The sequence below is a fragment of the Elgaria multicarinata genome, chromosome 19, assembly GCF_023053635.1.
Source record: "Elgaria multicarinata webbii isolate HBS135686 ecotype San Diego chromosome 19, rElgMul1.1.pri, whole genome shotgun sequence".
NCBI classification, from domain to species: Eukaryota; Metazoa; Chordata; class Lepidosauria; order Squamata; family Anguidae; genus Elgaria; species Elgaria multicarinata.
The window spans coordinates 18,628,854-18,643,130 of NC_086189.1; the positions used below are offsets into that span (position 1 = coordinate 18,628,854).

Genomic DNA, 14,277 nt, shown 5'->3' on the forward strand with positions numbered 1-14,277 from the left:
CTATGGGGCAGTATATAAATGCAATCAATCAATTATAAATAAATAACAGATATGGCTATTCTGTGCAGTTTACTGCTTTGCTTGGCACATTTTCCTTTATAAACATTAGCACAGAATTTTAAAACGCTGGTTGTTGGCTGGGTTAAAAATATAATGAATAACTAATCCAGTAAATAAGTAAGAAGCGTTCTCTTACTGAGTCTGTCTTCCAGAAGTATTAGAGCTACACAGAGAAAGAGTCCTTACTACAGAAAGCAGGAGTAACCCCCCACCCACCCCAACTAGCCGCCTGCTCGTCTCCCGTGGGATCTGGCTCAGACAGATGGAACCGGACACAAAACGCAGCACTCCGTACACGACAGACGCAAGCACAGGCAGCAGAAGAAAAGCAGCAAAAGGGGGAACGAGAGCTTTCCGGAGGTCTTGGCATTTCTTTCCCACAGCAGACCCATTCTCCCAGCCCCCTCCCAATACCGGCCCGGTGCCAAGAACAGATACTGATCACCTGGGGCGCGATCCCACGGCCACAAGACAGGGATTTCAGGTTGGGTTGGAGGGAGAAGAAACAGGCAATATCAGCATTTAAAAATCCGGAGGAGGATTTTCAATCCACAAGGATGTTTCGGTGGAAGCGATTGAGCTACACGGGAAAGCTGCTTCCTAACATCTTTTTTTCCTCATCCCTCCTCATCCCTTTTCCTTTTATGTTGCGTTTTTCAGATTGTAAGTCTGAAAGGAAGGACTGTCTTATAATTAACTTTTGTAAGTTGCTATGGGAGCCTTTTTTTAATTTGGATGAAGAGTGATGTAAAAAATGCTGTAAACAAACAAACAACTACCCAACCCCCATTTGTGACGAATCTGGAAAAAACATACTTCCCACCTCGCTTTTAGCAGGGCTGGAAGACGCTTTTGTTTCACACTAACTTCTCAGGACTGTCGAAGGGGTTTTAAAGCATGGGATGGCAGCGGAGGGGAAGAAATGTTTGTGGCGTAAACTTCAGCTGTGAAGCCCACAACACAGCTGGCTAACCCTACCCCCATTAATACCTTTCAATCCAGCATCTAAACTTACCTGCCTGTGCTGCTGCCTCCCTGTGAAAACCACGTACTTGTCCCAGAAGCCTCTGCGCCTTTCTAGAACGTTCCAGCGTGTGCTTTCACGGGGGAGTGAAGCCTGAACGCCCCACCTAGGGCAGCCCCAAAGCTTCCAAGCTCAACGCCTCTTCCCCGGGGCCTCCCCATAAGTGGAATCACACCCTAAAGCGCTTCGATTAACACCGACAGTTTCCGAAAGGGACCGGAGCGACCAACGCCAGCCGGGCGAACCAGGCATGCCGCAGAGAGAAGGGGAGGAGGGAGAACGACCGGCTGAAATGGCATCACGGTCCTGTTCTATTTCAACTTCGGGGCCGGCACCACGAGGCGTCACGCTTGCAGTCACTCCTCCTCTTCATCACTGCAGCCTGCTTGTTCGCCTGCCTCTCACCCTGGCCTGGACAACGGTGGTGCTCAGAAGGAGCAGCAAGAGATGCAGCAGCCGACTTGACTCTCTTCCTGACAAGCAAGCGAGTGGCGGAGGAGGAAGAGGAGGAAGAGGAGCTGTCGGTGACAAGGGCGGTGAGAAGGCGGATGCGCCCTCCATGACCTGGACGACTTATTTATGTAACAGGACAGGAGGGCCGTGCGTGACTCCCATCTCCTCCCCCGACCCTGCGCGTGGCCGTTGCTGCTTCCCGTGGAGAAAGCCTTCCTCATCTGCCAGCACCCAGGACTACTGGCCAACAACGCCCAGCGCGGTGCAACCATCAGGTGTAGAGGCCTAGGGTCCCAGGGGGCTGGGGTTCCAATCCACCCTTAGCCATGGCGCTCGCTGGGACCCAGGCTATTCTCCACCCAACCTACCTTGTGGGGTTGTTTTGAGGATAATTGGGGCCGGGGGGGGGGGGGGAGAGAGCTCTCTGGAGAAAGGAGAGGGGGCGTACAAAAGGAATAAAAAGATACCGAAGATGGACACCACGGGATTGCATCCAATGGTAATCCAACTTAAGTCCCGTTCTTTTCAACGGATCTGCTTGAAGTAGGACTCACATTGGATGCAACCCTATGTCTTGTCTTCCTGCCTAGCGTTTGAATTCTCCCCACCCACCTTTTCCCTCTGTAGCCCCAGCACGGGGTTCCTTCTCCACCCACTCACCCCCGTGATTCATTTCGCCTTCCCCACACACTGCTGGGGCCTGGATCAGAAATGCCGCTCTGGGAAAGAAATGCCCGGTTGGGGGTGGGCGAGTTGGTTTCTCCACCCTCGCTCGATCAGGGGTCTCGGGGACAGAGACGCAGCAGCTGCATGCGACGCCAGCGTGGCTAGAGCAAAGACCGGTTCCAAGCGAAACCACACGGAGGCCCGTCCGTGGGACCCCCTCTAACTGGCGCTTCTGCACGCCACGTACAACGCAACAGAGAGACAATTTATTTGCATTGCTATTAATACTGATATTGATAATAAATAATGACCTGAAATAATAAAAATAAAATAACAGCAAAAAATAAATATGAAGTATTAATAAAATAATAAAATATCAATAAATTGACTATAATTTATAATGATAATAATTGATAAACACAAGAAGCCGCCCAGGGTGGGCTTCTGTCCTGGAAGGCGGCCAAGAAATATTTAAAAACAAATGAATAACAGAATAATTTGCAATAAAATAACTGAAAACTAAAAAAATAAAATATTGAAATAATAATTTAAATAAATAAAAATTAACAAATAATAAAATACAAAACAAAGAACAATGATTTCAAATGAAATAATTCAAAACTAAAAAAAAACCAAATAAACATTACTACTAGTAAATTAATAATAAAATATAATAAAATAATAAAGATATAACAAAACAACAAATTAATAAAAAATAATTTTAAAAAAGAGTAATTTAAAACATAATAAAATAAAAATAAAATTGTAATAAAATAACACAATAATTAAAATACTAAGCTACGGACAGTTCACTTAATAAGCCGTCCTCCCTTTCCTGCCAGGGGACCCAACGTCCCAGGAGGGGCGTCAGTGCCGTTCCGCTCGCAACGCAGGGCGAAGGCACAGAGTTTTCAACATTTTAACAGAGATCTTGACCGGGGCCGTGCAACCGAGGCAGGCATGAAGCACAGATCAGCGAGTTCAGATGCACTCAAAGCAACCTGGGATGACACGAGAAAGGGGGCGGCTCCGTGGGCAGGGCACTGGGCTCCTCCACGGCACGTCTTTGCCCTTGGAAGGAAGTTGGCGCGTGGTGGAGAGGAGAGCGAAGGAGAGACGGGCCCTGCAGGCAGACGCCTCCGGGGAATACCGAAAAACACTGCACAACACCGCTTGCCCCATCCTGGTGCCCTCCAGGTGTTTCGGACTGCAGCTCCCAGAAGTCCCGGCTGTTGGCCTGGGCAGAATGAATGCTGGGGAACGACGCCCCACACAGCTGGGGGGCACCAGGTCAGCGGAGGCTGCAATCGAGCTATTCTGTCTCCCCCTCTATGATGGAATTCCTGCCCGACGGGAGGAGGCGTGGGAGAAACCCAGGAGGGTTCCACGTGGGAGAGACACAACGTGGCCACCCTGGGTAAGACCCTGCGGAGGAGGGGAGGTTGAGCGCGTAAGAAAAGCCCTCGTCTGGAAGCACTGGCCAAAGTAATCGTCCACTGGATGGTCTTCTAGACCAGGGCCGAAGGAGCAATGACCCACTGGGTGTCTACACACCACCCCGTCCTGCCGAATTTTGACAGCAAAATGCAGCTTTTCTTGAAGAAAAGGAAATACCTGCACTTCTGTTGTTGTTGTTGAAACTTTCGGGCAGCGGTAGCGGGGAGTACAAGATGGGCCCCGGAGGTGTGTGTTCGGACAAACCTGGAGCGGAGTCAACGCCCCACTGGCCTCCAAGCCACCAGCCTCCTCTGCCCACCCCCGTCCTAGAGGGCTAGTGGCCACCAGCATCCCGTGCCGTCCACCTCGCCTTCGGTTTCCACAGACACCTCGCCGCTTGTCCAAGCGAGCAAAGACTTGACCAGCTGTTCGGACCCACTTTTGTAGAGGGCCCCTAGAAAAGCGGGAAAGGGACGCCTGTCCAACCTGCGAGCTCCTAGGTCTACACAGCACCCCTGCCTCCGAGGTCCACCTACAGCCGAGGCGGAATTTGGTTCTGAATCGCGACCGTCCCGTTAAAATGTTGAAAACAGCGTTTGTGCTTGGTCCAGGATGATAAAGGGGAGGAAAGACAGCAAGGAAAGGGAGTGAGAGAAAGAGAGAGGGAGGGAGGGAGAGAGAGAGAGGAAGGCTGAAGCGCAGATGTTTCAGATGAAGGAGTTGATCTTACCGCTGATGCGCTGGCGGAGAGAATGTAATTACGTGGTCTAGTCTCGTTAAAGTCAGGCACAGCCTACGGAGGGGGAATAGAGTCACGTACAGATCATGCAGAAGGGGGCTATTGATGGAGGATGGGGCCCTCGAGGCATGGGGGACGCACAAACACCCCCTGGAAGGAGCTCGGACGTTTCCCTGCAGCTCCCAGGGAAGCGTAAAAATATCGGAAGCCAGCGGACGCTTCCCTCCATCTCGACCGCCTCTTTCCCCGACATCTCGGTCACTAAAGATTCTTCCCAGCCTTTTAAGCGGAGTTTTTTAACACACATTACACCACCACCACGTCAAGATTCCCTCCTGGATGGAGAGCTCTAACCACTGAGCTATGCCACCTGCACAGGCCGGTGTGGATACTGTGCACAAAGGGTAAAACCCACGTTCTCCTATCAGAAGCAAGAGTCCCAGAAGCAGAAATCTGCACGGGATGCATTGGTCGTGCGTGATTTCTTCTGCCCCCAAGAGCTGCGTTTGGAGCGGGGAGGAAAGGCATGAAATGAGACCTGAGCTCTAATCCTGCCACAACCTACCTTGCAGGGTTGTCAGGAAGATAAATGTGGGTGAGCACTATGAACATCAGCTAAAGCTCCTTGGAGGAACGGCAGGTAAGAAACTCTATCTATCTATCTATCTATCTATCTATCTATCTCAGGGGTGCAGAACCTCTTTCTGCCCGAAGGCCAGACTCCGTTTTGAAGAGGCTCTCAGGGGCTGCATTCCTATAGTGGGTGTGGCTAAAAGCAGAAGGGGCGGGGCCAAGAATACCAGCCTATTTGAATTTACAGCTCGTCCTGCCAATAATTAAGCCTTAGGATAAAGGCATTTCAAGCTTTTAGAACGGGGAAAATGCCTGCACAAAAGTACCTTTCCCCATTGGTAGTTTGGGAAAAGGGGGCGGGGCAAGGGAAGAGGGTGTGGCCAACTGAGGGATCTCAGAGGGCCGGATTTGGCCCTCGGGCCGGAGGCTCTACACCCCTGATATATGCAAATAAAGATAGGAAAATGGAATGGCGTGGAAATGGGATTTAGATGACCAGGAACGGAAGAGGATATGGAGCAAACCATGAAAAAGTGCAAGAAATTTAATTCCCACCCCTGACCAACGCAAGCCCCACCAATACAGTTGTCATTGCCTCAGTGCAATGCTGCAAACCCACAATGCTCTGCAACCATGTGGGCTAGGAACTTGAAAGCCCACAAAAGCGAATGCCCAATTCTGCCCCAGACTGGAGCAACCCAAACATATCACAACCATAGGACTTGCTCTAGATCCGACAGCATTATCTCAGATTCCCCTGTTCCTGCTGAGCTTAGCTACAATCCCCACAGTAGCTGGCGGGGAAATGCATCTCCCGGGAACAAAATATTGTTCCTCATTGTAACAGAAAGTATTTTGGGATGGTTCAGACTTGGAACTAGCCATTAAGGCCCATTTGCTTTGCAAAAGACCTGCTCCTGATGGAGAGGAATGCTGGAATTGGTTTGTGGAGATGGGCCAACACTCAGGGTACCAATTTCTGGCTTTATTTATATAAATAAATAAATAAATAAATAATACTAATAATAATTTGGGCATGGCTTGGGAAAGACTTTTATCACACCATCACCCTGCTTTGCTCCAGAGGGTCTGGACGTCGGTGTCTTCCACTAGTACCCTGCCATGTTTCCCCACTGCTTCTTCCGTCTTTTCTCTTACCGGGTGGGTGGGTGGGGAATCATAGAATAGCAGAGTTGGAAGGGGTCTATAAGGCCATTGAGTCCAACCCCCTGCTCAATGCAGGAATCCACCCTAAAGCATCCCTGACAGAGGGTTGTCCAGCTGCCTCTTGAATCTGTTAAGGAAAGACGAGATGGCACACCAGCATGATAGCTTTTGAGCGTTAGTGCTCAGAGGCGTCCACCTGAAAGCATCTTCAGATTTCATCCCAAATTGCTGGCTTGCTCTCCGGTCTACCTTCGCGGCCACAGGGGCTAGAAACTTGCTTCTTGGAGGTTAAATCAGACACAAGCGTTTTGGACTTTTGCACAGCATACACACAGCCGTGTGGACTGAATATGTAACCCTCAGCGAGGAAAAAACCCAACAACACCCCACATATTCTTATGGGAGAATGAAACTCTCCAGCCTTGGAGTTCAAATTCAGGTACAACCAAGAGGAAGCTTTGAGTAATCTAGTAAGATGTTCTGAAACAGCGGCCCGGTTCAGACGACACGCTAAGCCAAGCTGGTTAAGCATTTTAAACTAAACATTACGGCTTAGTGTGTCATGTGTGAACCATTCCTAACTATGGTGGCTACATAACCACGGTTTAAACATACACACTAATTACTTGCTGTCTAATCATGGTTTAGTGTGTTGTCTGAACAGGCTCAGGATGAACTAGGAAACCAAAACCACTGTTATGAAACCTGAGAAAAGTAGAGAAAGAACACCTTCTTAAGCAGGAATCTGTGCTTTATTTAGCGAGACATTCTTTTTATTTTAATCGCCTCTTTCTGCGGAACACAGATATGCCAAGGCACCCTTGCTGCAAAATTGGCAATTGCTTTTGTGCCAGTAAAGCCATCATGATCAAGAGCCAACACTGGTGAAAGGGAGAACGTTTCCCTGAATGCTACACTGCGAGGATTCAGGGAGGAACGAGGCAGTGTTGTGGGACGTCAAGGCGTGACAGGACAGCAGCGCAAGCGTTCGGCCATGGCTCTTATAAAGTGTTGCGCCTCAATCCCCAATGAAACGCCATTATTTCTAGCAGGGGATCCATAGCCTCATCTTTTCAACACTACACTCACACACACGCGACCCACAGACACACCTTTCCAGCAGGGCTCGGTATAACTGTAGTAGTTTTAAAGACGCCATCCTATGAATGTTTAGGTAGGTCTTTTTTGCTGTCTCAACATGCATAAGGTTGGGTCTTAAATTTATCCATTCCTCTGAAAGTTCTGCACTGAAGTTCATTCCAATTCTTCGAGCTGCGTCACTCGTGCAAATTTGCAGGATTTCACTCATCTTGCATCATTACCGCTTCTCCGCTTGGTTATGGGGAAGGGTTAGGAGCTACGCAGGACGCAAAGTCGTCCGTCCCCCACCCCAGCAATTCAATTTGGCAAATGCCGGAGATTTCACCCACACCGTTTCAAGCATAGCTTTGCATCCGTTAAGGCCGGGGTGCAGAACTTACATCAAGGGCCACGTCATATTTGGGAGAAGCTCTCAGGGGCTGGATTGCAGGAGTGGGCAGGGCTAAAGGCCTGGGGGGCGGGGCCAAAATCCCCCCAAATACCAGCATGGTTTCGCTTAAAGCTTCTCCCTGCCGGTAACTGAGCTGTAGGAGACGTGTTTCAACCGTTTAGAATGGGGAGGGGGACACACACATGCAGAAGACGGGGGGGGGGAGAACAGGGTGTGGCCATTGGGGTCCGATCCAGAACCCATTTGGGGGCTTTGCACCCCTGCATTAAGGAATAGAAAAGTGACTTTTTTAAAAAAGAAAAAGCCAAATTCTGCAGCGTCTGCACTGCCCCACACGGCCCCGCATGCCACTCCCTCCCCCAAACGCTACCTCTTGAGCAACGCTTCCAAGAGACTAGATTAACGAAACGGCGGATGCACAGCAGCCAGCCAGCCAGCCAGCTGCTCCCACCCTCACACACACACACACACACACACACAAACACACACACACACACACACACCAGGAAGAGACCCTGCCGAGCAAAAGGAAAACTTTCCCTTAAAAATAAAAAACCACAATTCTGGATGGGAAGGGGACAGTGAGAAGCATTTCAGGTCAAACGTCACAGCACCGTTAACACAGGTAATACTCACATCTCCCTCACACTGAGCAAAATTACAGAATAAAAAAAAAAAAGACAGAACAAAATCAAAGAGGTTAGTGGACAAAACAGCAGCAACGTGAAGGACAAGAGATTCAGAAGTTCGGGAGGGCGGGGAGAGGGCGGGAATCAAGCAAAGCAGGGGAGGACCCAGGGGCAGGGAAGCCTCTTGCTCTGAATGGCCATCTTCTCTATGCAGTGGTGTCGCGGAGGCAAGGCGGGCTGGGGGGGACTGTGACATCATCAGCCACCCCCCTCAGATTTGCCTGGTTTTTTCCCCCTCTGAATTTAGCTGGGGTGGGAGGAGGAGGCGGCGGCGGCAGGGGGAATGAGTTTTCTCAGCGACAATATTTTCTTCCCTGTTGTTGTGCAACGTGTTTTCGGGCGGCTTGGACGGACGCTGGCGATTGACCCCTTTGCTTGACCAAAGACCTGCTCTTCTTATAGATGAGAACTGCCAGAATGGGTTTTTGTGGGTCTGGATCGATGCAGATGCCTGCAATTTTGGATTCTCCTCGGGGGTGTGGGAGGGCGTGGCTTGGAGGAGTCTCACGGTGAGCGCCTGCACTTGCAAACTGACCACTGCACCACTGTCTACATGGAGGACAAAATGGTCCAAGCTTGGAATGAGGCGGTGATTCTGCAATGGGTCCGAACGGGGGTCTATGGGGAAGGGGTTTAAGGGGACGGGGCGGGGACGGCATGCTTGATTCAGCCCCTGGCAACGGAGGCAGATAGCAAAGGAAGCATAATGCAACGATCAGCAAGCAAGCGCTAGGAAGAGGGGAGCAGGATACACGATAAACCGATACGTCAACGGGACGCTTTTCAGTTCTAGCAGAAGTCTCGGAAAAGGCATTACGAAGTTTGCAGAATTGTTTCCCGCTCAAGACAGCAGCGCCAGTCACTTCCTTGGGGCCAAATCACACGGTAGTTCCGTGTTCCCTTAAAACCCAGAAGGGTATGCCAGAAAAAAACACCCTAGTAATTCTTGCTAAATTAGCATAGATTACAGAGAAATGAGCATATGCACATTTATGCAGATGTGTGTCCTATGGCCTGGGCCCCACATCTTTTTAGCGCTTCGCAAGTAAGATCCGTGAAGCCCGTCTTTCGACTTGCCCTAAAATCAGGACTCCTCCGTCTCGCTTTGGCCCAGGTAACGGAGGTGGCGAGGAGGAGGCGGCACAGGAGAGACCGCGGCTTGTTGGCTCCTGGCCTCTCTGCCTTACGAGCAAGCAAGCGGGAGCCGGGATGAGCTGGTGTGACCCTGGCGCTGAGAAGGGAGCCTCACCGAGGGAGGGGGAGCCGTGGAGGGTGCCTCGCCCAAGGGACCCCAAAAACCTGGAGCTGGAACGGAACCTGATGCTAGGAGCAGAACCCTCCCATGGCCGTTCGCTACACAAGTGCAAGGGAGACGGAAGGAAGCCGTGGAAGTCAGCAGGGCTCGACTCCGAAGACACGGGCTCCTCTATCCATTTGGGCTGGGAGAGAGGCGCCATTGGGGTCTTGCATTCCAGACATCCACACATCTTTGGCAAGAGCATTTATAGGAGGGGTGCGCACGTGTGAGAGAGGTTCTGGCTCCAATCAGCCAAGTTTAGGGCTTGGAGTTAGGTATGCGACACCTCTGGGTTCCAAAGCAAGTGCCGGGAGTGACCGGATTGCGAGAGGGAGGAAAAGCAAACGCGTAGCTCCGTCAGAGCTCTTCAGCCGATCTCCCCCCACGCTGGCTTGGGGGCTGAGGGAAGGATTCATGGACGCAATCACCCTTCCTCCTCAACAGATGCGCGGCATGCAGTACAGAACAGATTCAGTCCCACGAGAGAGAGAGAGAGAGAGACAACAAGCAACCGGACGCGTCACATGCGTATGAGTAAAGACCGGGTGGGTTGTCAAAAAACAAAAACTAAGGGATGGGGGAGGGCGGGGGAGGGGAAGTTACCGCGGCTTTGGCTTCGGCCGCCTTGGCTTTCTTCAGCCTGGCTTTGCAAACGTCGAGATCCAAGCGGCGGTTCTCCAAAATCCGTCTCTCCTTCTGCAAAAGAGCGAGGGAGAGAGAAAGCTGAGGGAAGCGAGGGACAAGCGAGGGAAAAGAGCCGATATCCCACCACCCTTCTACAAATCGATGGCGCGAACACATCTGGAATAAACACTCCGTACAGTTCTGATCACCGCACCTAAAAAAAAAAAGGATGTGGTCAGGTTGGAAAAGGGCGCAATCCTACGCCTGTTTAGACCGTTTGAATTGAATGCTGCACCTCTGCTCAGTTCCATTGTGTTCTGTTGAGACAGCGCCATCTAGTGGCAGAAGATCCTGCTGTTTCCCGGCTATTACCACTTTTAATCCCGGGATTTCTAGAGAATTCCACAAGTTGACGACATCATGAAATCAACCCAAAAACTTCCGTGAGTGGCAGGCTATAAAAACACTTGTAGCCTGTAGCAAAGAGACTACTCTAGCAGAGCATAAGAAATAAGAACGTAAGAAGAGCCCTAAGGCTGGATCAGACCAAGGGCCCATCTAGTCCTGCACTCTGTTCACACAGCGGCCGACCAGCTGTTGACCAGGGACCCACAAGCAGGAAACGGTGCGACAGCACTCTCTCACCCATGTTCCCCAGCGACGGGTCAGTAGGCTTAGTGCCTCTGATACTGGAGTGAGTCCTGCAGAAGGCATGCTTGCTTCTGCAGAGCAGAGGTGGGCTGGATTCGTTCTTGAGAGCTTTGAATTCCCACCACCCAACAACCCGTAATGCATAAATGCAAACTCTGGATGTCTCAAGCGTGAAGGCATCACTCATCTCTTTTAGTGCACGGCCGCGAGTGCTTAAGAACGCGAGTGCTTCCGATGGACCGGATCGATGCCCATCTATAATCCAGCCACCTTTGCAAAGAACCCAGCGCCCGGCAGAGACAGGAACTGGCCAGCGGCCCACCACCGCCCGTCGCTGCTGTAGGGAGCGGAACAAGCCTGCCCCGTCCCCCTTACCGAAATTGTTCTCCAGTCCCCTTCCAGGAAGTTTCGCAGAGGACTCAGGAAGTTGATGGAGGCAGAGTGGATGAAGTCCCTTTCGGCGCCTCCCAAACGCCGCTCAGTTTCTCCCACTTTAATGAGGGTTTTCCCTGCGAGAAACACAACCACCAGTGGGATCAGCCTGAGCGTCCGTCACCAGGAGAGCTAGGGCATCTTTGTCCCCCTTCAAGTCAAAAGCGGCTCCTTCCCCGTTCTGGTCCCTGCAGTTCAGATGCGTTAAAAGCAGGCGTCCCCCAACCTTTTCAGGTCAGTGGGCATGTCATAGGCGCTCTCACAAAATGGTTGCCACGGGGCTGGCTCCTCTGTTCAGAAAATGGCTGCCATGCTGGCTGGGAAATGCTAGGAGTTGTACGATTTTCTGTTTAAACGTGCATAGGGTTTTGTCTTATTTTATATTATTACTGTATTCTTTGCATTTGTCTTATTTTGTATTATTACTGTATTCTTTGTATTTCTCTTATTTTGTCTTATTACATTTACATCCTGCCTTATTTCATTTTGCAAGGAACTCATGACGGCTTATGTGGTCTTCCTCCTCTCCGTTTTATCCTCACAACAACCCTGTGAGGTAGGGACTGGCCCAAAGTCACCCAGTGAGATTCATGGCCAAGTGGGGACTAGAACTCGGTTCTCCCCAGTCTAATACTCTAACCACTAAACCACACTGAGTCTGTGTGCCTTATCTAGCAAAGGAAATACGTTTCTCAGTTCAGAAACCTTATCTTTCTCCTCTCTACCGAACTTGCATATGGGGGGGGGGGGAATGACTGGCACTCATAGCATTAATCAATAAAAGCTTCTTTAACTGGGTTACAGTCCAAACTGAAACTAATTACCAATTAAGAATAGCTAGTGAAATGGATCGGTTCCTTCCAAATGGGAACTGAATTTCTGAGTGGCCATCCGGAGGCATTAAAGCACGCATGATTTCTGCAGGGGTCTTCCAGGGACCATCGAGAAATGGCGGAAAGTTAATCAAAGGCCGCTTGCAAGCCCCGGCTCAGCCAGGCTTTAATGTATTCCAAGGACCACTCAGAGATTTAATGTTTCATTACGGCCACTCAAAAGGAACCAACGTCTCCCGGTCGCCATTTTGTGTAATTGGATTTTGCACGGCCTACGGTAGTTCTCTGCTTCTAGAAGAGCCGTCCTTCACCTGGTCCCGCTCCAGTTGGGTTGGATGGCAACGCCCATCATTCCCAGCCAGCCTAAGCAAGCTGGCTGGGAATGATGGGAGTTGTAGTCTTACAGGCCTGGAGGGGCACTAGGTCGATGAAGGATCACCTAGATGTTGCCTTAGAGTCAAACTGAGGGAATTATGGGAGTCGCAGTCCAAAACATCTGGAGGGCGCAAGGGGAAGGCATGACCTCAGGCCCCAGCCCAGGGAATGATGGGAGTTATGGTAATTACAGGGCTTGCTGTCGAAACATCTGGAGGGCGCCATGTTGAGGAAAGAAGACCTAGACATTCCCTCAGGCCCAAAATCGTGGGGCTGAGGTTGATCCATACGGGTCTCAAACAACACACCAACGTAACACCCAGATTTCTCTCAGGTCACCCCCATATTATTCCCCTCAGTACTCCCGTTTTGCGGGTCAATGACCGCCTCCTTATTCCCTTCCACACCAATGCCCATTCCCTTAACGCTCCCCCCAATTACATCTCCCAATGCGTCCCTCAAGACATCCTCCTTATTCCCCTCAGAATCCCCCTCAAACCCGCATTTTCCAGGTGAGCTTTATTCCCCTCAGGAACCTCAAACCCCCTTTGCATGCATATCCCGCCTTCCCTGCCCCTCCCACAAGGAGCCCAAGGTGGTGTATATGCTCCTTCTCTCCGTATTTTACCCTCACAACAACCCTGCGAGGAAGGTTAGGCTGAAAATCAGGGGCCATCAGTGAGCTTCATGTCCGAGAGCGGGGACTCGAACCCAGCCCCCAGCCCCCCTAGTAACCACTGCACAGTCCCGGGTCTAGGAGGGTGTTGCATTGCAGTGTTATCTCTTCCCCCTCTGCACCATTTCCGCGCTGGCCGGTTTTCTCCGGAACGGCAGCCAAAGGAACACCTGATGTGACCGATGATCGCCATCCAATTACGAGAGACAGAGATCATTAACTAAGCCGGGGGGCGGCAGGAGAGGGAGGCTGGAATGGATTTGCAGGAACCCGACATAATCAAATCAAAAGGCACCAGAGCAGAGAAAGCAAGCAAGACGACGTCCAATCAGCTGCGAGCCGAAATTACCCGGGCCTTGCCAGCCACGAGCTCTGCTATCGGTTTAAAGAAACCGGAAACAAAACCCAGAACAACCGCAGAGGAACGAAGACGGGGCGTGGACTGAAAAATTGCCTTCTCCGGCATCGCACTCCCAAACAGAAATCCAAATTCTACCCAGAAGAGCCGAATGGGGCTTCCCGTATAATACACCAAATAAGGACATTTGCACAATGCTCTTATTTTGCACAATTCAATCCCCGGCTTGATACAGGGAGGGGTAAGGCACCACAGGTCCGAATTTATTGTTTATTAATTTATTTATTGCATTGATATCTTGCCTTTTTTCCTCCTTAAGGAGCCCAAGGTGGCGTACATGATCTTCCTCCTCCTCCTCCTCCTCCTCCTCCCCATTTTGTCCTCACAACAACAACCCTGTGAGGTAGGCTGGGCTGAGAGTCTGTGACTGTCCCAAAGTCACCTGGTGAGCTTTCAGAGCTGAGTGGGAACTAGAACCCAGATCTCCTGACAACCAGTCCAACACTCTAACCACTACGCCACACTGGCTTGAAGCGAAAATTGGCCAGGGGAAATTGCACAGAGACCAAGAAACCATCAAACAATTGGTGTTTGGGGAAAGGGGGTGGAGCCATGGGAACAGGGCGGGTCCAGCTGGAGAAACCTGGAGGGCCGTATTTGGCCCCCGGGGCTGAGTTTCTGAACCGTTATCCTTGATCGTTGAAGATTACTCTACAGAGGTCCAGCTATTT

The 14,277-nt window shown here is 50.8% G+C and overlaps 2 protein-coding genes across 6 annotated transcripts in view; one reads left to right on the plus strand and one right to left on the minus strand.

The window, feature by feature from the left end:
- NUP188 (nucleoporin 188) overlaps positions 1–14,277 on the plus strand; it is a 174,411-nt gene that overhangs the window by 48,464 nt on the left and 111,670 nt on the right. The gene's annotated exons all lie outside the window — the stretch shown is intronic.
- The window catches only part of SH3GLB2 (SH3 domain containing GRB2 like, endophilin B2), a 36,850-nt gene that overhangs the window by 8,393 nt on the left and 14,180 nt on the right, over positions 1–14,277 (minus strand). For 3 of the 5 annotated variants that reach the window (XM_063144603.1, XM_063144602.1, XM_063144601.1), the window contains exons 4-5: positions 11,248–11,381; positions 10,201–10,293 (exon numbers count right to left, since the gene is read on the minus strand). In XM_063144603.1, coding sequence (XP_063000673.1) covers positions 10,201–10,293; positions 11,248–11,381 — 227 coding nt within the window. Of the gene's footprint in view, positions 1–4,370; positions 4,434–10,200; positions 10,294–11,247; positions 11,382–14,277 lie in introns of all 5 variants that reach the window. The other 2 variants (XM_063144599.1, XM_063144598.1) reach the window with 1 other exon arrangement.